General features: G+C 36.3%; 1 protein-coding gene across 9 annotated transcripts in view; it reads right to left on the reverse strand.

Moving 5' to 3' along the window:
* The window catches only part of DST (dystonin), a 293,875-nt gene that overhangs the window by 37,236 nt on the left and 234,234 nt on the right, over positions 1 to 22,405 (reverse strand). For all 9 annotated transcript variants that reach the window (XM_042893142.1, XM_042893128.1, XM_042893120.1 and 6 more), the window contains 12 exons: positions 21,734 to 21,940; positions 16,743 to 16,862; positions 16,464 to 16,571; positions 14,546 to 14,764; positions 11,363 to 11,566; positions 8,429 to 8,660; positions 7,864 to 8,090; positions 7,021 to 7,143; positions 5,732 to 5,833; positions 4,045 to 4,146; positions 2,819 to 2,992; positions 1,828 to 1,983 (listed from right to left, as the gene is read on the reverse strand). In XM_042893142.1, the coding sequence (XP_042749076.1) occupies positions 1,828 to 1,983; positions 2,819 to 2,992; positions 4,045 to 4,146; positions 5,732 to 5,833; positions 7,021 to 7,143; positions 7,864 to 8,090; positions 8,429 to 8,660; positions 11,363 to 11,566; positions 14,546 to 14,764; positions 16,464 to 16,571; positions 16,743 to 16,862; positions 21,734 to 21,940 (1,974 nt within the window). The remainder of the gene's footprint in view (positions 1 to 1,827; positions 1,984 to 2,818; positions 2,993 to 4,044; positions 4,147 to 5,731; positions 5,834 to 7,020; positions 7,144 to 7,863; positions 8,091 to 8,428; positions 8,661 to 11,362; positions 11,567 to 14,545; positions 14,765 to 16,463; positions 16,572 to 16,742; positions 16,863 to 21,733; positions 21,941 to 22,405) is intronic.

The following is a 22,405-nucleotide window of genomic DNA, read 5'->3' on the forward strand; positions in this document are numbered from 1 at the left end:
AAGTACCAGGAATAAAGAACAGGAAAAGACGATGTGAAAAATGGTTAGAGGAAGGGAATGATAAACTGCACCTAAGAAACTCAACTTTTTGCCTACTCTCTTCCAGAAGATGTCGTTCAAACTTATGTCCACCAGAATGCTAGCATAACGACATAAAAAGAAAAGCTAAATACAAAGGAACTTTCTTTACTAAAACAGTGATCAGGCACTGGAATGGGCTGCCCGGGGAAGTAGCTGAATCACCATTCCTGGGAGTGCTCAAGAAATGTTTAGATGTGCTACTGAGGGACATGGTTTAGTGGGGAAATATTGGTGGTAGGTCAGCAATTGGACTAGATGATCTTGAGGGTCTTTTTCCAACCTTGGTGATTCTATGATTCTAACTTTTGAATAAAATACACAGACCAAATCACAGTGAAAAAGCAAGTCACAAGCAGTCTTTGTATACAGCATATGCACACCTTTGCTTTAATTCTTCTAAGCCAAGCTCTATAAGGTATTTGTTATTTTATTTTCCTGATCGACAAAAAAATAAATAAATAAACAAAAAGGATATTCACACAAGCAGATGCATCTTAATCCTTCCTTCCTGCTGAGACTCACTAGGAACAAGGTCTATTCTTTCCAAAGTTATTCAAGAGATGCATGTTTTTCCAGGCTACCACAGGATGCACTACTGTGTGAACTTTCTAACCTATAAATTCTATTTTACAAAACGGAAGTAGACTGGTTGATGAGTTTGCTGAACTCCTTCAGTACTGAAGGCAGATGAAGTCGTGTATGGTATCTGGATGCCTCTTCAGTAGTAAAACACTGTGACTCAGTAAGAATATAAAAGTTTCCACAGAAGGGAAGGTGGACTTACAAACTGTTTCTTGTTGTTTTTTCTTTTTAAAGAGTCTGTTTCTAACAGTAGTTGTATGGGGCACACATATATTTTACTCTGCACAGGTTCCCAATGATTACCTGAAGAGATTCAGAAGCCGCATAGCTGAACTGACACAGACAATGAATATGTCTTAATTATCTGTGCACTGTCAATTTCAGTCTATTCTCTGTAAATCCAAAATGAACTCTGAATAATTTTCACATCAGGCCAAAAATAAGGAGACAGACATGAAGGAAAGGATTTATGAGGCTACTAAGAAATCTAAAGAGATAGAGAAGATCTTTTGCTCTTTAGAGATGCTTTTCTAAATAAACAACGAAAGCATTCTTCCACCAGCTCTAAAGCCACATTAACCAGCAAAATGCTATTAAAAAAAACCCACAAACCACCACCACCACCAACAAAACCCTACACTGTATGTAGAAAGATAAAAAGATGGAGACATGGATATCCCTGAAATTTGCTAAGAGTTTCAGAGAAGCACTCAGTTGGCAGGACCCAAACAAGACACAATTGTGCAGATTTCAGAACTGCAACTCTCTTTATTTCTGACCAAAAAGAACAAAGGTGTGTAAAGGTCAAGTGTGTTTTCTAAGACCTGGCCTAAACAGAACTAGTCAAAGAGTTTATTGCTTCAAGGAGATTTAATATGCTCAATGACTTTTCAGTTCCCTGGATCAAATGAAGGTGAAAAAAGGTGGAGACCAGGGTCAGCTGCTCTTTTTTGGCTACGTTATTTGCATAGCAAATGCAAGGAAGAAAGGAATATAGAACAGAAACAGAAAAGATATTAGATTTTCCACATCACTTCAGCTATAATCTGCATCTTGAAAATTTCTATAAAGAACTATTTATCAAGAGCAGAGTTTCACTACAAGACTCATCACTAAGATAAACATCAAACAACATTTCATTTAATATTTCTTGTAATTACATACATGATGTTTGGCAAGTTCAATTTCAATAGCCTTGGGGTCTCCACCCACAGGTTTCTGTTCGTTCAGCAAGTCTTCTGTATGCGTCAGCCATGTAAGTAACTCATCCAGGGCATGCTGGAACTGCCCCAAGGCTAACAAGGCACCTTCCAGCTTATGCTATAGTAAAAATAAAATAAATTAACAATGAAATGATTTCACGATGCTATTGAATTGGCTTAAATTACCATTAGTCACCATAATCCAGAGCAGAGTCCATACTTATGATAGCATAAAAAAGAGAGACAAACAGCTATTCAACACAGGAACTGCTTTGTAGTCAGAGCTGAGTTAGCAAATCCATTGTAAAGCCTTATGTTCTAGGCTTAAAATCCTGATCTCCAAAGATCCCATGTAACCAGAGCAGAACTAAGATTGCAAGCCCTTCTCATCAGAGATGTGGCAATAGTTTTCATCTTTTAAAATATAATTTCAATATAAATGCATCTTGAGGCATCATCTTCCTAAAATGTTTTTTTGCACTAAAATGATTCAATTTAGAAAAAAAAAAAAAACACCTCTTCAAAGCACTGCAACTTTCTCTCTTTGATAATTCAATATTTTGTAAAGAATATGAAACATTTTAATATTCATATTTTAAAGAAGAAAGTTTTAAGAAAAAGTGCTCAGTTCAGAAGCTAATAATGATTTTGCAAATATGAACATGCTTTTAACTGCTACTTTAAATGTCATCAAATAATCAAAATGAAATAATAATGATTTGACATTACACTGCTGACAGAGGAAGTGACAGAAGTTCTGCTAAGAGTTTTTTAAAAACACCATAAAAGCAATTCAGTAAATTACTGAAATTAAAATTCCATTAAGTATAGTTCTATAACTTCCAAACAGAAAAAACCAAATACATAAATTGTTACAAACATTATGCGTAATGAAAAACTTTTCTCATAAAAACAAAGTCATGAATGAAGCCTCCACCTTCAGGTTTATTTACCTGTCGATTTATAATTTTTTCTTCTAGGCTGTCCCACATTAGTCTGAGCTCTGAGAGAGGGTCTTGTACGGTGTGCTTGTCACTTTCCTGCGTTACCTTCTTCAGCAATAGTTCTGCTTGATGGTTCAGTCTTTCCATTTCTATCTGCTGCTGATAAGCTTCTGTTTTAAATTGCTACAGTAAATAGAAAAAGAATAAAAAATAAACACATATCGTAATGCCTTTCTTGAGCATAGCACATTCCAGCAATACTTACAAAACAGTACAGCACTGTCAACTTTCATAAATTTGGGGGTTAGTTTTCACGGGTAAAAACGCATGTAAAATACAATTCAGATGGTTCAAGTTAATTCAAAATATAAAATAAAGTCTTATTATCCCATCAGATACTGCTAACAGTAAGCAGAGGAGGATAAGAATACCCAATAGAAAAGTACCCTCTAATGATCTTGCTGGTTTGTAAACAAGACAGAACTTGAGTAATTTCTAACTCTTGTGGTTGCAGCAATATAACACTTTAAATAGAATTATTCTTCAAAAGACCTGAAAGCAACCTTTCTTTAGTACAACACCCTCTTGTACAGACAACTAAGGCACAGTCTGAATATAATTTGCAGATGTATGTTTTTCTGAACATACAGATGGAAGATAGAGACAGTTCATTTGAAGTCATATCATGATATCATAGATAAAGAAAATAATCTGTCCACAATCAAAACATTTTACAAGTCAGGAATAAAACCAAGGATATTCCTCAATTATTACACATCCCCACTTTTTATTTAAAATATGTTGCACAGTCAGGGGGATACTTAGTCAAATAATCATATGGACAGGTTTTTGACTTACAGATTATTGGATGTATTGGGAATGATGCAGTATCATGTTAGAACACTTAGAGAAAGCCAATAATGGTGGAAGTGAATCTCTGAAGGCATTTTCTCAAAGCATCAAGGAAATTGATTATTGTGGAAGAGAGAAAATTTAATCATAACAAAAGAACCCTCTTTATAAACTTACAGCTTTTGAAAGAGAAGGAATGCTACCACTAGTAATGTAATCCCACCAAAGTCTATTCCAAAGCCATCTGTCATATATTTTATAATGTAAACTATGCAATGAAATGTTATTTCAAATTTTCATACAGATCTTTTCTTTAAAACTGAAAACTGAAAGTTGCTTACGAGTCATGAAAAATTCAGAATACTCTAAACAATATTTCATACCTTAAGTTCCTCAGTTTGCTGCTTCACTGTCTCCAAATCCGTTCCAACTGGGGACATGGATGCTAACTTGATGCCAGCAATGTCTACCCAGTCAAATATTGCCTGAAAATCACAATATGAAACTAAAGATGAGCAAGGAGAAATAGTATCATGTTTAAAAGTTGTAATAAGATCTGAATTTATTTTACTTCAGAGAACAATATTGCTATACTCTTTAAAATAAAATAGATTTCTTTAACAGATCCTATGGTCTTGACAATGCAAAGGCTTAAATATTGGATCAAGTACTCCATTAATCAATACAAGAATATATGCTGCTGTTATTAGCAACAACGTTCCCCACTTTACCTCTTGAGTAAAATCAGCAAATTTTATAAACTCTATGAAAAGTAAGTACAAGACAAACTCTCAGTTCCATGTCATATGGGGCTAAGATGGTAGGCTGTGGCTGAATGATATGACAATTTATATCATGATTATTGAAAAGCACTAATTAACAAACTTCTATTGAAGAGCAATGTTATCTGTGTGAAGAATGTGGAAGAAGACCCATTCAGTAGATATTAGGTTCTGAACTAAGCCATAAATAAGCTTGACTGAATCTCCTTAGGATAACAGATTTACAACTTCCATCAGTCAATGAAGCACACACAGTTGCGAGGCTTTATGAGTACTACTTCTGTTCCTTATAGAACCTCAAGAACATCCTGCTTACAGATTAACAACAGCTACATCAATCTCAGTAATTGCACAGGGGAGAAAGCACCTCTGGTAAGTTCTTTTTGCCTCTGTCTGTTATCCATGATTCATGAGGGAGAAATGGGTAGGAGTTCTTGTCACAATGGCCTACAGTTCTCTGATGTAAGAACTAGCTTCAAGAGGCTCAACAGGATGAAGCAGCTACAGTACAGCTAATGATCTGTCCACAACACTTTTCATATTGTCTACTGAAATGTGCACCAGAGGGCATTAAAATACACAAAGTACCAAGCTTATATAAACACAAAACCACAAAATATTTAAAGCAATGGCAATGATACTAATGTAACCCTGCACATCAACCTTGGCATAGTATGAACAGAGTATCTGGAAAAAAATAAATAATGAGGTGCACAGAAAAACACGCATGATGTGTATTATTATTGTGTGTTCTGCTGCTTAATCTGCACTGACTACATGAAAAACTTGCCTCAGCATCACATGAAACACGATTATTTTGTGCTTCAAGGGTTTAATGAAACCAGAAGGACATTTTTAATTGGCTAACATGAAGGGTGGAGTAAAACTTACGTTCTTTAACTGTCTTCCATTCAAGGAAAACAGCAGCAGTGAGTATATTGACCAATAATCTGTTCCTTTCAGATCATATGACTTTGTTATATCAACTTGTCTATCATGTGAATTACTATCAAACTGTGAGCAGGATTACTATGAAATTGTGTGGTATCAAAAAAAAACTCTGCACTTGCCAATAAGGAAGGAGATTTTACCATGGAATCTGGATGTAATGCAATATGTGAACAACATGAAGAGAACAAATCAACAGAAAACACCTGCTTGCTGAATACTCAGCATAACCAGTGATGCATTACTTGTCACCCACTCAATCACGTTACATTTTAAATAAAACTACATATCCTATTAACTCAAAATTGGATTAGATATATCAGGTGTATCATCATCTTACCTGCAGTCCATCTTGGTACTGAACAGCTGCCTGCATAGCTTCGGCAAGCTTATCCACTCGCTCTTTCCATGTTTTGTTTAAGGCATCCCAGGCAGAGTTCAGCTACAAATAAGTGCAATTTACACCATTAGACAAAAACAATTTTTCTGCCATATAATTTGCATTCACTAAATAGATATTGCTCAGTAGCTCCAATAAATCAAACATGAATATTTCATATTCACTTCATATTAAACCTCTTGTTCTATCATTGCTTAGTTTCCTTCAGAATGCACTTGAGGTTTTATAATACGGAAGTTGCACAGTTCAACACTGACGACATATTTATTAACATAGGGATTATAGTCAGTATGGGAAATGTCAAATCATTTGCAATTGAATCTTTAGAATAAAAGCAGCATAAAAGAAAATTACATTACAAAATGTGAGAGAAATTATAAGTCTTTTGTAGTTGTGAACAGGACTGGTCCCAGTTAAGATACTTTGCATAAAGCATATGAAACTTATTCTTGCATCATTTTCACAAGAAATAGTCATGTATTGCATTAATCAGTAATTTTTTAAATGTCTTCTACAAAAAATTAATCCATAAAGCAATAAAATCAATTTTTCTTTATATTCAAATCTGAGCAAAAGGCCAACCTTAATTTAACAGAAAGCCTCCAGAGAAATCTCACCTCTGGTACCAAAATTTTATTTTCAGAATTTCTTAGAGGGCAGGGAACACTACTATTAGCTGATCAAGAATTTATGAAGTTTACTGCAAAACTAATGCCTCCCACCTTATTATGTTATCTTACAATGTCAAAGGTGGATATTGGTGGTATAGCAGTAGAGGTTGAACCTTCCCACCAATATTCCACTACATTTTGGAATGAAATGGAGCACACTGTCAACCTTGGCTGGACTCTCCTGCTATATACACCATATAGTCTGGATTTGGTGCCCCCTCTGATTTCCATCTGTTCGATTTGATAATAGACTGCAGGGCAATATTTTACCTAGCAATGATACCATCATTGCAGCTGTGAAACAGTGGGCCACATCTCTATTGGTATAGATTTCTATGACCATGGCATGGAGGCTCTTTTTCATTGCTGACGAAAATGCACAGCTAATAATGGCGACTGCGTTGAAAAACAGTGTTTTGTAGTTGAGAATTTGCACTATCAAATAGTGTAACTGTGCTCTGTGTATCTGTTGCAATATCCAAGGAAATAAATAGGAAGCATTACTTTCTGAGCTACATACGTAATGTTAATAAATTTGAGCATCTGCATTTCCCATACCTCATCTATACTCTTGTTGACAATAGGTTTGTCAGGCTCTCCACAAGCAGCTCTAAGTTCGGAGCCTAGGCTCACAACTGTTTCTAGTTCTTCTTGCAGTCCATCAATTTCTTCTTTAGCAGCCTACAAGGGAAAAAAATCCAACACTGGTAATACTACATTCAATAATTTGTGTATGCTTGCTCTTAGGATTGCTTTTAAGACAGAAACACATCCATGTTTGACTTCTGTTTTCTTTAAAGTCACCTGGACTTACTACTGGATGCTTAAAATATCAGCATCCCTTTGCAGTGTCAGAGTAAATCAAATTACATCGGTCTAAATTATAAACGAATAGTGATGTCATTTTATATGAGATGGAAAAAATAAACAGGAAGTTTTATATTAGGTTTCTTTAATCAAAATGTTTTCTTTTACAGAGGTTATCATTCACTTTCAAATCTGTAACTATCAGCATAAATAATTACAGACTTGGAAAGTAATACACACATCCATATGCCTTTCATTTAGATGCTCTGTATTACCTGGAATCTAAAGTATGTGTAACTTTTACAAGTCTCAGTGACATATATATTATATGCATGCTTATAAACAGATATGCACATATAATGACAGGCATAAGCTGCATACTCATTGCAATTAACCACTGATATGTATCATTTGCCATAGACTCTTGAGATATCATTATAGTAAATTTCTATGTAATTATCCCTCTTTGTCTCAAAAAAAAAAAAAAAAAAAAAAAAAATCAAACCAAAACCACTCCTGTGTTATTTCCTAATAATTCTGTCTTTTCTCTGCATACTGTAAATAAAATACTTTAAATCAACTTAAACAACTGACCTCAGCAGCTTCTTGCTGTTGCTTGACTACAGATGGGTCAACTCCAGGTCCCTCCAGTTCTCGAATGAAGTCTTGAGTATCTTTAATAGTAGCTACAAGAGCCATATGATCACACCAGAACTTTTCAGCTAGTTCCATAACATCCAACAATTTGGCCTCCCTTTCCTCGGTCAAGGTCTGGATGTCTTGCCAAATAAGGACCATTTGGTCTAGTTTATCTTGCACAGCTAAACAAGAAAGGAAGGAGATTACTACCTTGGCAAACAATTCTTGGCCATATATACCTCTACAGCTCTACAACAGAAACACATGTGTGTATTTTAAAATTTAGACTTTAAAATTGGTTTTGTACAAGACTTTTTACAACGTTAAGTGGAAACAACAAACAAGACATTTAAAAATAAAACAAAGGTCAGATCCATGCTGAATTACTAAATGAATGCCTTGGTTTTTTTATATCTCCAGGAGAATGCAATCCCCAGATTAGTGGCCATCAAAAATGAAGACTTTTATGTGATGAAGCTTGCTGCATTTCCACTGCATGAGTTTTTCCTCAGTGTATTACCTTTAGCAGATACATCCTTATCTGCCCCTTCTGAGCGAGCGATCATTTCCTCCCCTCGCTGCTTAAGCGTCTCATAGACAGGCTGAAGTTTTTCCAGATCCATTGACACATTCTTATTTTCACTAATTTGCTCTTTAATCTTCTCAACCTCTGCTGAGATTGAAGGTGGCTGCCTCAGGCGTTCAACTATGCGTTGCAAACTCTCAAGAGTTGGATCTATCTTGTCATGAAACTAAGAGGGTGGAAAAGGGCAAAAAGAAAAAGTAGAGAAATTAGAACAAAAACGTTTGAAAAACTGCCTCTGAATGTTCTCTTTCATACTTCAAGATTAACATATTTAACATCTCTAGTTATATACATACAACTTGCAATACCCCCAGGTGGCTCTCTCCCTCTTAATATCTGAAAGAATCACATGACTCTGCAAAATGGTGGTACTTCTCTGAGTTAAGAGATACAGAATTTTACTATCAAGTCTGAATTTAATCCTGAAACAATCCATCTGAAAATACTACACAGGGCAGCACCTACCTGCATGCAGCCATTCCGGCATAATTAGTATGTTACTTTGTATCTTATTTTAGAAATCTGTGGCTTTCTGATTGCATCATTCTAGAAAGATACTTATGTTAGTATTAATTACATGTATTTTAATATCAAGACCACCATATTGCATATAAGCCCTGATTAGGATTTGATATTTAAGGTCATTCAAAAAGACATTTGCCTAATGCCCAAGTGGTGCTCATTAGTGCAGTAAATGTACATTACTTCCTGAACTAAAAGCTCACAACAGCATCCACATTTGACTCAGAGCCCATGCGCCCAGAAACTCTGTTATATCTACACTAATTAGCATCGTTTATCCTTTGGTACAAGCATAAGTTAAGCACTAATATACTCTGCTGGATGCATACAGATTGCTATAAGCATCTCACAGCCATGCCCCTTCCATATTACAGAACTTATTAAATTGCGGGTACAGAACCAGCAGGATCTATAAAGAGCACTCTTGACTACGCTTGAGGAGGCTGCTAGAAAAAGCACAGCAAAACAAGCTTACTGTACATCAGCAAATGAATACTACATCCTTAGTATTCAAGGAAATGCATGCAAAACAAATGTAGTTCATTTTTCCCACTGTACAGACTCTAATGTTACGAACTCTATTTTCATTAGAAGTGCAACTATCATACAAGCTAGCAAAATGCAATATATAAAGATAAGCAACCTCCCTACATTCCAGACTTCTGAAAAACTGATTATGGCAAGAAAGCCCTACAGAAGTGATAACAACTGAAATAAATTTGGTAATATTCAAATCTGATTTTAGGACACATATCCTGCATTTTTGAATTTTCAGTTCATTCAGTGGGCCTCATTTTACTCTGACTTCAATGACTGAGACAAGGTGATTTAGAACTTAAAAGGAGGAAAGGCAAGTCATTACCATCTCTCTTTCTGGCTCCATAGGTCACATACCACCTTTGATACATAATGTAATTTAACATAATTTGAAACCTGAAGAGTTAAATAATTATTCTTCCTGGTCTGTCTAGACAAACACTGACATATCCACCATATTACAGAGTCTGAATATATATTTACATATCTTAATAAAGAAAGAGTTTATATAAAATTACATTCTGGAAGCTAGAATGTTTGGCTTTCCCATCTGCATATACATTTACGCACATTAAATATTTCAGGGTTTATTTTATAAGTAATTAAGTATTTTCTCAACATCTGTTTATATTCTAGCTCCTACCAAAGAATGCATTTTCTTGCTTTCTGGTCTTAGCCTTCTGTACTTTCTGTACTTAAGCACATCTTGTTAATGTCTATCACATAAAAAGCAAAGGTTCAAACACTAAATAAATGTCTTGATTTTCAAACATGCAGCATATATGCAAAAGAAAAAATACTGAATCTGAATAAACAGGCACCTTTCAGAGGTGTAAAAAAGGAGGCTATTTAGAAGGACTGAAAGTAGCATGGAATAGTGGCTACTACCAGGTCAAAAAATGAATGACATCCTTAGATTCTTCAATTCTGCCTGTAATGTCTCCAAATACAACATTAAGTACCATGACCTATGAAGACAATTATTTAGAATGCAGAACTGATGAGAACCTTAAGATCTCTTTTGTGATTTAGTGTTTTAGTCCTAGGAAGAAATATAGTACTTAATTGCCAGCCAACAGACAAAAAAGGGAATTTACCATAAAAACAGTGACAGGACACAAAACTTCTATCGGGTTTTTGTGTAGGTTCATGTTAATGAGGATTTTTTTTTCTGAATTTGGTGTCATGTAAAGAGATTTCATTTTGGATTTAATGACAAATTAATCCATACTATCAATACTCTAATATGGTTCATTCCATAGATTAACTAACCTAAGATACACAGCTTTTGTGGATGTGACCTGAATTTTATGGCTACAATAATATTTTGTGAAGTCTAACTTTACTCATAATTCTTTTACGTGAAAAGGACCATGCATGGTTAAGTACCCTCTAGTGCCAGTCCATTAAAGGACCAACTGCAGTTGCCAAGTTCTAGATACGAAGATATGCAAAGCTAACTGATTAACAGAGACATTCAGATCAAGCACAGCATCAGCTATTAACAGACCAGTAAAAGAAAATTGAATAAACTGAAAATCTGACATTGTTAAATCAAATATTCCTTTTTTGACATTTTAAAATTGAGAACTAATAATATTTTTTTTTCAACTGCAGCAGACTCATAAAATTATAACCCCTCAGGAAAATCAGTGCCATGAGAAGCAACATGAACATTCACACACTATTCAGCTGAAAAATTCACATAAAACAGCAGTTTAGTCTCGATATATATACATATAAAATGATAATGTCTGTGTATCTTTCCATTCATATGACTCTAATCATTCTTTAAACTTAAAATGATACCTGGGTACACTGAGAAATGGCTTCATCCAGTGCCAGTGCTCGCTTTTTGACATCTTCCTTAATTTTACTGTAAAGGGTGTCAGCTGCCACGTATTTCTCTTGGATAGAGAAACCTTCTCCTGGGCTCAGCTCCAGCAACTGAGGCCCAGTTTTATTCATCTTATCTATATGAGGCTTGTGCTCAGCAATCAGCTCACGCAGTTGCTATAACAAATGAAAAAAACTTATCAGTTTCTTAAGTTTAGACCACCACATTACAGCTGTCCACACTTCAAAACATCCAGCTGGCAAGAAATTCCAAACAAATACCTGTCATCCTAATGTAAAGCACAAATAATATTAAATAAAGTTAATGACTGCTCTGCCAGTGATGATTCCCTTTCCAAAAGTGAGAGCTACCCAGCCAGGAAACATCACAATTAAAGATACATTGGAAAGGGCCACGAAATACTCCTTCAAGGCATATCATTACATGTAGAATGCAAGGTGCCAAATCATACTGGCTGCAGATGATGTTGGCAACAGACACTCCCCATCATTTTTAGGACCTATGATGACAGAAATGGTAACTATATTCCAAATATTTGCATAATACCACTACATATATACATTTTCATGCTGATATGTGCCACAAAGCCTTCCACTGAAGAACATCACAGAACAAGGTACTGAAGTTGCAATAATATTACTGCAAGTTATCCTTGATTTAAAAGAGGAAACTAGAACAAACAGGAGGTAGAATAAAAAACAACAATGAAAAGGATAGAGGCCAGTGAAGACGCATGAGAATTTTCTTGTTTAACAAGAAATTAATATACAAATCAGATTTCATCTCAGCCACTCTCTCCCACCCTCTCAACACCCACCCCCAAAGTAAATCCAAACCACAGACAACTGCAAAAGGCCAAATGGTAATGGTATTTTGTCTTCCAGCTTGCCTAAGTATTTTGCTTTTGTTTACTTGCACCCATAAGTCTGACAAAAGGAAGAGATTTCAGGGGGAGTAACCTAACCATTCCTTTCAATTTCATTTATTGTCTCAGTTCATCTTTTCCTTTTCAGAAAAATCCCGCTGTCTGGTGAGACACTGTCCCTCTCAGTGCTGTGAGCTCCATGCATTTCTAGCCTACAGTCACTGTGCAGGAATGACAGGCTAGAGCAAGCACATGCTTTGTTCCTCCTAGTTCACGGATTGTTTAAACAAATGAAGACACAGAAAAGGGCTTATATCAGTCTCAGTCTAAATAAATCCTCTTCTCTTCAACTGAGGTCCTTCCCTTAAAAAGAAATCCTGATACTGGCTTGCTTATGAGCTCCTCCCCAGAAGAGGAGGAGTTGGGGAGATTGAAAATACAGTGACCATGACTATCCATTGTCCCCTGATGAAGAAACAACAATGAAAAACAACAACAAAAAAACAAAAAGCAATGACTAGCTACTGCCTGAGAATGTAATTCTACTTGTAAAACTTGCATCAAGAAAAATAATAGTGATTAGCATAGAAAAAGGAAAATGCTAAGCTAAGAAAGTTTTCAGAAAATGATTTTATGTATTTTATTTTGGTGCACAAATAGATAACTTGACACAATGTGACAGACTATGCACCTATAGGTACAAACTTTACTATGCCAGTCCTCCTACACTGCCAAAAGCAAAACTCAAACTACATTAACTGGATGTCAATATAAACATAAGTGACTATATAAGAAATATAAGGGAATAGAGAAAGCTGTATTCGTACTGAGGATCCTTTTTTATAACAGAAGCACAAATGATCTGGTCTTTGCCACAATTGGGTAAACAATTCCAGTAAATCAGTATTCCAGATCAGATTACGTGTTAAAATTGCCAGACATTAATCTTCTACTTAAACAAATCTCAGCTAATGGCATAGCCCAGGGAAAATGCAAAAATACAAGTTCAGATGAAGGGCCTCTCACGCAAGCAGAATGATTAAAGTAGATGGGGAAACAAACCTGTAAGTAAAGCAAGCATGATTTGGTTCGTAGTGACTAATCAAGATAGTTTGTAAAGCTCATGTGATATACTTAGTCTTAATAGAGCATGTTTGTTCTTTGTGGACGTAGTAGGAAGACAAATGAGTGAACCCAGTGTTTACCACTGTATCAAGTAGCACATCTTCATTAACTGGTCTCACAGTAAACAGGATTTTGAAACCAGGATTCATCCTATCTAACTTGAGTCATTTAACCGAGGCAACTAAAATTAAAAAGCCTAGCAACCCTATGCTCAGTAGGAAGAGACAGGTGTCTCCAGTAGCAAAATGGGCTTTGCATGTGCTAAAACATGCAGGTTTTTAATCTTGGTAAGTTAAATTTGATTCCAAGTCTAGTGGATTCTAGTTGCTGTCTGAAACACACCAATTCTTGTCCCAGATGATTCCTCTGTGCAAGAAAAGCCACATGGAGGCCTTTATATAATAAAGTTCCCTCTCTATTTTATGATGTTATGAGAAACAATTACTTATTTTTATTATTACATCACAAACATTTTCCTTTTTTAAGAGAATTGGCCAAGAGATTGGCTTAAACCAAACCACAGAATTCTTGGACCCTGAATTGTCAATCTTCCTGGTTCAACAAAGTTTACTTTCCATGATATCAACAAAACAAACAACACATTTTTTTGCATGTACATAAGGTTAATACATATGCATATTAACACACTTCATACATAGACCGAATTTGAGTTTCTGGATGCTGAAAGCAGGCACTCTAGCTCTTTCTATTGCCTCATATTACTCTTTCCTAAATCTTACTACATAACCCAATCTTTGTTCTTTCCATTTCTGGACTTGGTTTGTTCTAAGACAGTCGTATTTATGTGTACTTTTAAAGACATTTCTAAGCTATTCATTTCTGATGCTTAGATATGTCACTTAATGGCAGTTATTTCCCCTTTAGCCCTCTTTTATGCTTATACATTGCTTGCTGCTTTTTTCCACAGATAATCTTGTTTGCATGCAGTTTGGAAAACAGCAGAGGCGTGATTTTAAGTATATTTTCTATTATTATTTAAAATAACTTTTTTTCAACAGAAGTCTAACTGCCAGTTATGAGCAGTCAGTAGAGTACTTCACGGCTCCAAGCAGAATACTAGTTAGCTTTTGATACTTTGTTGTTTTTTGCTTTTGTTTTTTCTTGAAAACAGCAAAATTCTTACCCGATGCTCTTCTTGTTGTTGCTTTAAAGTTTCATACTCAAGGGCAGGTGCAGGAAGCTGAGAGATGATCATTTCTGTTTCAGTTAACCACGGCCAAAGCTCTTCATAAGTTTCCCAGAACTGGTTAACTAGGGACTGAGCCCGCTCCAGCTGGAGGTTTCTCTCCGAGTTCATTTGACAGACTGTATCATATTTCTGTAACAGGCTCTTCAGTTTTTTCTGTGAAATAATATTAACAAAAAATGGCAATGTATGTCTTTCCACATATTCATTATCCTAATCCCTAAACAGCCTTTGATAATTAATAGCACCAAACCATAGTGAACAAAATCTTAATTCTGATAGTAGTTCCACAGTACTGGAGCATTTAAAGAGGAAAGGACCAATGCTGTGAGAGATCTGAATTTGGCAGGACACATTCAAAGTAACTAAAACACAAACAACACCGTATTCCTAGAACTTCCATTTAAGCTGCAAACAACTTTACTGCCTGTCCCAGCCCCATTTTCTTTCTGGAGGCACACATCTTCAGCAACGCTTGGCAGAAGCTAAATTTTTCAGAGCGTTTCTGAATCAAAGCATCATGAACATTGCACAAAAATTTGTCTTTTTTTTTTTTTTTTTCTAAATCTACCAAAGAATGGGGGCATATACTTCTGGATAAACTTTCTACAGAAAGCACATAACACTATTTTCCATGTTAGCAAGTATTAATTAATGAGAATACATTACCGTTAATAACATGACAGAACTTAAAGGTTTAAGCATTACCCCTCTATTCTGTTTGGGCATATGATAATAAAAGATGTATCAACTGGATATATAATTTTCTGTGGAAGACTGACCATCTTATCATTTTTACATTACATGTAAAAATGTTGAAATGAAATATTACAATGCAACAATACATGTAAGTGCTAACCTTAGAAATACAAGACATATAAATAAGGTGCTGAATATGAAGTACAAGACCTTTTCTGTTAGAACAAGATATTGTTTCATTTGTTATGTGTTGCATGTAAATTAAATATAGGGATGCTATCCAAAGGACAAAATATAGCCTAGTATACAGATATACTGTTTTTTTGGGGGGTTTTTTTTGTTTTTTGTTTTACTGAAATATTTATCTAACAGAGGATCACCTACAATTGCTCACCCTTTGGGCTATATTTTAATAGACTGAACTAAATTCACTTAAGAACAAATCAAATTTATTCAGTGATTCTGCAGCAGAGCACAATTAGTGAATTACTGTTGGTCTCTGGAAGGACCAAAATCACAGATCACATCCATACCAGTAAAAAAGTTCATTCTAAAAATGCCAGTAGGAAAGATCTCTCTGTGTGCATGCATGAAAAACACACACATATACGTATGTTCTTTCAGCCCTCAACCTCAGGCTGTGTGTGCACACATAAACAAATGTGTAAGAATGCCTTTCATGGGCTGTGTTAGTCAACAGGATGGAACACTCCTGGCAAACAATTCCCCCACTGAAATTGGCACAAATGAAGATAAAGACACACACTGAAGTGCCAGCCACTGAATGAGGCACTGAAACACACACACCCAGCCAGAGCTTCACAGACTCTAGGGAACAGAGGAAGATAAACAGCCAGATTCCACACGCATCACCCCAGATGACTAATACCTATTCACTCAATAATTTCACTGGCTAAAATACTGTTTACCATGGAAGATGACAAATGGGCTCTGAATTAGTGTCAGATAATGAAGTAGACAGTGCTTGCTCTTTGAACATCCTGAAGCATTTCTTCTAGTATTACAACTCTTGGACCAGAAGTGGCTGTAATTAATGCTTTTTCATTAATGTTTTAAAGTATACACCATAAGAATCTTCCTGCAGTCTATGGTCTTCCTATCCACCACCATAGCTGCAAATTTATGGGAAATTTACCTTTATGGTCTGCTTTTCTTCTTCAGTGCACGTGTTCATAATCTTATCCCCGGACTTAACAAGTTCATCTATAGTATCTTTGTGCCTCAAAATCTCCATGGTAAAAGCCTTGAAACACAATAAAAACTGGTCAGCAATATAAAATAAAGTACATGGAGCAAAAACTATTTGTGAAGTGCATTATGATGGACTGAAAATTAAATCACAGCAGTACATTTTCTAGATGGAGACTGTTCTGGCCAATAATTAACATGACAGTTGGAAATGCATTTCTTTTACCTTTTGAACTTGTAGCTGAGCTGTGGTCTGGTCTTGCTCAAGCCTAATATCACCAAGAGACATCAGTTTCTTCTCTGTTTCTGCAATCCAGGCGAGTTCAGCATCAGCTGCTTGATCAAACTAAATGAGGGAGACATGACTAAGTTCAATGATTCTATAGACATGAAAAGTTAGAATGACTTCAAAAATTTTACAGAAGATAAAAAGCACACTTCTGAATTAGCAGAAAGACAGTAACTCTCTTTCCATATGAGGATTTTATGTAAATGAAATACAATGCCTCAAATGGTTCTGAGGAACTGGAATAAAATCAGCTTAATTCATAAACAAAGCAACAGACGTACATTTTTCAAAGTCTATCACTCCTCTAACAATCATAACTAAAAGGGTTACCACTTCATAATCTTAACTAGAATGTTTATTTTCACTTGACTCAACTTTCACATCTTTTCCACCTCCAAATTTATTTTTTCTACTACTGCTGGAATTATCCTAAGAAATAGCTGTTTGATGCTATCTTTTCCATCTTAAGAGATGCTTTGGTAATAAATTATAAAGGTGAAGCAATTACAATTCAAGTAAGTCAGTGGAAAAAAAGCCCAACAAAATACGGAATTCAGAGAAGACAGCATTTCATCCAAAACCAGAACATGGATTAAATATCAAAATACCAAAATATAAATGTCAAAATGAGGCATTTGGGCAGCCAGTCCTTTCAGTAAAGTTTAACTTCAGACTACCGTTAGTTGACACTTCAGTGTTTCAAGAATTACCTTAAAGCACTAAAGTAATTAATTATTTAGATGATCTGTTTGTTACTATAAAAAAAAAAACAAAAAAAAAACAAGAGAACCTGAAAAGAATTACCTTGGGGTCGAATTCTGATGAAAAGAATAGTTTTTTAAAAAATGATGTATTATCTATCACTTCTGGTCAAGTTTGCAAATGTGCACCTTAGTGCATCCATACTGTAACACTGAGCTTAAGCCATAGAGAAATAATTTGCAGTACCATCAGAGGCACAAAGCAATAAGCACTAAAACTATTTTTTTTCTAAAGGTTTGATCCCACTGCAATTATTTGAAGATTAGTATAGCTCTGAGTTATTCTGAAGGTCTATCAGGGCATTTTAGGTCAGAACCTGTTATTTAAGTTCTTTACAGAGCGAGTGGTGAGGTGCTGGAACAGGTGCCCAGAGAGGTTGTGGATGCCCTGTCCTAGGATGTGTTCAAGGCCAGGTTGGATGGGGCCCTGGGCAGCCTGGTCTGGTATTAAATGGGGGGCTGGTGGCCCTGCATGTGGCAGGGGGGTTGGAGATTCATGATCCTTGAGTTCCCTTCCAACCCTGGCCATTCTGTGATTCTGTGACTACCACACTTCCTTCAGAAGTCGTCTTTTAAATCTGATGGCCAGTGCATTTGTGGTTGTAGGACTATGCTGCTCCTGGAACATAGCTGGAGTTTGCTTTGGCCACTAAATAACTCTTGTTTTAGTGGTTAATTATGAGTCCCATGAAAACAAAGGAAGCAGTTCTGAGATTTCATTCTTATTGAGTCAATCTTTTTCAGCCTTGTTTAATCCATTTGTTACATGAAAGAGCTGAAACATTCTTTTTCACCATATGTCATTTCTCATACAAAGTAACAGAAAGTAGTATGTGTCCTAAATTGTGTAACTTCCTAACAGAAAGGTATTTTCTGAAACAATCAGTACTGTAAAAATTAGCATGAAGTAAATGCTCCAACAGTATTTAATCCCAGTTCTTTGGAAGCCCATCTACTTATAACCCAACTTAAGGAAATGAACATGATGTCAAATATGTCAGAGGTACAACCAGTCTGTGACTTCCTAATACCAAATATCCATGGGTATGTCACTAATATTGAGCAAACATTTAGTGGAAATAATAAAATCAAGGCACGGCACTGGAAAAGTCTAGGTTCCACAGTGCTGAGCTACATTAGAACTCTAAGCCTCATTTACTAAGGTTGTAGGATTTGTAACTTATGATGTGTGCGTATAACATTGAGGAATATGAAATACAAAACCAGCTCCCTTTGCATCCAAAATTCAAAGATATTTTTCTCAATAATGCATAGCAGAATTATTTTTCAGCCTTGAACATTGCTTGAGTCACTATAAAAAAAGTCTGTTTTATTCCTACCTGGTTTAACCAACCATGTTTCGTTGAAGTACTTCTAACTAGGAAGGATGGCTTGTGAATATGATGACACTGTGATTTTCTCTATGAATGCTTTATAAAGCACTCTCTGTGACTGCTTTAGTGCAAAGAACAAGAAAAGCAACTACAAAATATGACCTTCTATATTGCACTTTTTGCACTAGAGAAAGATACTGACCAATACCTTCAGTATCAACAAATGAGAACATGCAGTAGAAATTTCTCTCTTGCATATTTCTATCCATTTAGGGGTATTCACATTATATTAAGCATTCAACCTCATTAACAGCATGAAACCATGTACTGAACAGTTCACACAGCTTAATGCATTTGTCTCCTTGGCCCATTAATGTCTATCACAAAAACCATGCTACTTCCACTGAACTCTCGCATTCTTGGTGGATGTGCCCTTCAATCAAAACTTTTTAATAGAACAGTCACTTGAACAAGTTGCTTCAGGGTAAGCTCACAAAGCATTAGCTCCTCCAAAAATATTTTTTCATTATGCATAGTCTATCTTTGAGCTGAATGGAAAGCAGCTTATCCTTATACTGAAGCATCTTAAGCCCCTTAATCATAGGATATAGTGTATAGGAGCATACTGTGGTGGGCTCAAGTGAAGGTTAGGGGTATTCAGGACTCTAGTGCAATATGTCCTTTCAAGGCTAGGTAGTGGAGCAGCATCTCTGGACTCTTCTGGCCTGGACTTAGATGTGCTGAATTGGTGTTAGGTGATGAAACATAATTCAGAGACTTGAAGGAGAGCAAACATTCTCCTGTTTCATAGAATCTATTAGAATTCTATGAATCTAGGCCTAGAAAGATGTTTAATAACACCAGTCCCAACACCAATCCCTGAGGAACACTACACGTCACTGGTTTCCATTTGGACATTGAGCCGTTGACCACGACTCTCTGAGTGTGACCATCCAGCTCATTATTTATCCAGCAAGTTGTTCATCCATCAAATACTCTTTTTGTCCAATTTAGTGATTAGGATGTCATGCGGGACAGTGTCAAATACTTTGCACAAGTCCAGCAAGATGAAATCAGTTGATCTTCCTTTATCCAGTGGCACTATACCTCCATCATAAAAGGTCAAGTTTGTCAGGCATAAACTTGCCCTTGGTGAAGCCATGTTGGTTACCACCAATCACCTTGTCTTTATTTTCCATGTACCTTCTTAGGGTCTTCAGGAGGATCTGCTCCATGATTGTGCTAGATCTGATTGGCCTATAGTTCCCTGATCTTCTCTTCTTCCTAACCTTGAAAATGGGAGTTGTGTTTTCCCTTTTCCAGTGGGAACTTCACCAGACTGCCAGCTCTTGCAAAGCAGCTTGGCAACTTCATCTGCCAGTTCTCTTAGAACCCATGGATAGATCTCATCAAGTCCCATGGACTTGTGCACCTTCAGGTTCTTTAGATGCTCTCAAGCCTGATGTTCTCTAGCAGCAGGCAGATGTCTTTCTCCAAATTCTTACCTTTGTTTTCTGCAGCTTGTGAGGTGTGGCTAGAGCCCTTGCTGGTGAAGACTAAGGCAAAGAAGTCACTGAGCACCTCAGCTTACTCTGTATCCCTCATGACCAGGTCTTCAGTTTCCTGCAGGAGAGGGCCCACATCTTTCCCAGCCTTCCTTTTATCGTATCTCTGATATACCTGTAGAATTTCTTCTTGTTCCCCTTTATGTCCCTAGCTAGATTTAATTATATCTAGGTTTTAGGTTTCCTAGCCTGATCCCTGGCTGCTCGGACAACTTTGCAGTCTTCCCAGGTAACCAGTTTCTCCTTCCACTCCTTATAGACTTTCTTTTTGTACTTAAAGTCCAGGAGCTCCATGGAGGACCCCCTGGCATTCTTGCCTGCCTTCCTTTTTCCTCTTTTCACTCATAGAAAATCACCCTTTGTTGCTGAGGATTTGTTTCAAGGAGACAAAATAATACTCATACCAAACCCCTTAAAAAGTTAAACATGAAGTTATTTTTAACCTCACTAATAAGGAGATCTGAGTTACTGCCAGCCTCTTTCAGTTGGCTTCCAACAAACTTTGAAATCGTCACATACGGTTTCTCCTTGTCCCATTATAACTATTTACGGGAACTATTAGCAGAAAGAAAAATCTCCACCAATATTTTTATGCCTGAATTGTAGGCAGACAGTGGAAAAATTGTGTTCCATTTTGCTTTTACAAACATAGACCTTAAAGTGGGTCCATTTAGTAATATAATTGGAGTGTCAGTTCTCCAAGTGTACCCATATACATGCATCTGTGTGTGTTTTGAAAGCTTCACACATTTAGTAATTCAGGTTTTGTATCCCAAGAAGAAAAGCATTGTAGCTATGCATAAAAGCAACTGTTATTTAAACTTTGCAGTACACTTTAGATAATATAATCCAGCTTTCAACTGTCAAAAATACAGAGAAGCTAGACAATCAACTGACGCTGGAAGGCGTGGCAATATTATTGATTTCAGTGCTGCATCCAGGAAAACTGGCTGGGGAGCTGGGCCATATTTTACTCAACATGATCTGTGAAAGGTAAGGGCAATGCAGTTGTTACTCAAGAAAAGTCCACGGGACAGTTATAGTAATGTTAGCTACAAGACTGAAGCTTTTATCAACAGAAAGTCATATGGTTACAACAGCATACCTTCTGGCATGCGTATCTTTACAGTGGAGTCACATTCCATTCAAACAGGTCTTTTGCTGCCTGAGCACAAGAAATGTTTGGTAACGCTATTAAAGGATATCTTCTATTCAAGTACACATTGCCAGAGGCCACTTATTATAGCCCTAAAACAGGTTATCAGTACCTGCTGGGATCTCAGGATGGCGGCATCAATCTCATCCACCTTCTGAGAGATTGTGTCACTCACTAATCTGTAACGTTCGTTGTCCTCTGTTATCATCTTGTCAAGCCCCTCTCTAGCCCTCCATGGCACCAGTTCCAGGAAGGCACTGCCGACTTCATTGAGAGTGTCCAGTAAGGCTTTGTTGTTTTTTGCTTCTTTTTTCAACTCCTGAAAAAGGTAATTTAAAGTAAATGCGCCAGCATGAGTTGAACACGCACACACAGTTTACATATGTTTTTTTATTCTCTAAACTACTGACTAGAGATCTGAAATGTTTTCCAGGCACACCAAAGGGATAAATGAGCACAATTATTTTCAGCTCAGTTGTACTAGCTTTTTGATACTTGTCAGTTGCTTGACAAAAAAGTTGGTGGGTCTAAGCTTACTGCAGAGTACGTAACTAAAAACATTTCTCCAGTTGATATGATAGTTTGAAATTCTCTGAAATTTTATGAGTTGTGAGTGCTTAAGGAAGTGAACAAATAAAATAAAACTAACACATACTAGTTGCAACCCGTCACACCATAAGGAACTAAATCAACACTAAAGCATGAAATGAAGCAAAATATGAATTCAAACAATTTCTGAAATGAGAAATGATTGGGTTATATTCCTGTCAAATTATCACACAAT

Source organism: Lagopus leucura, unplaced genomic scaffold, assembly GCF_019238085.1.
Source record: "Lagopus leucura isolate 7727_CA_CO unplaced genomic scaffold, USGS_WTPT01 Super-Scaffold_73, whole genome shotgun sequence".
Lineage (NCBI taxonomy): Eukaryota > Metazoa > Chordata > Aves > Galliformes > Phasianidae > Lagopus > Lagopus leucura.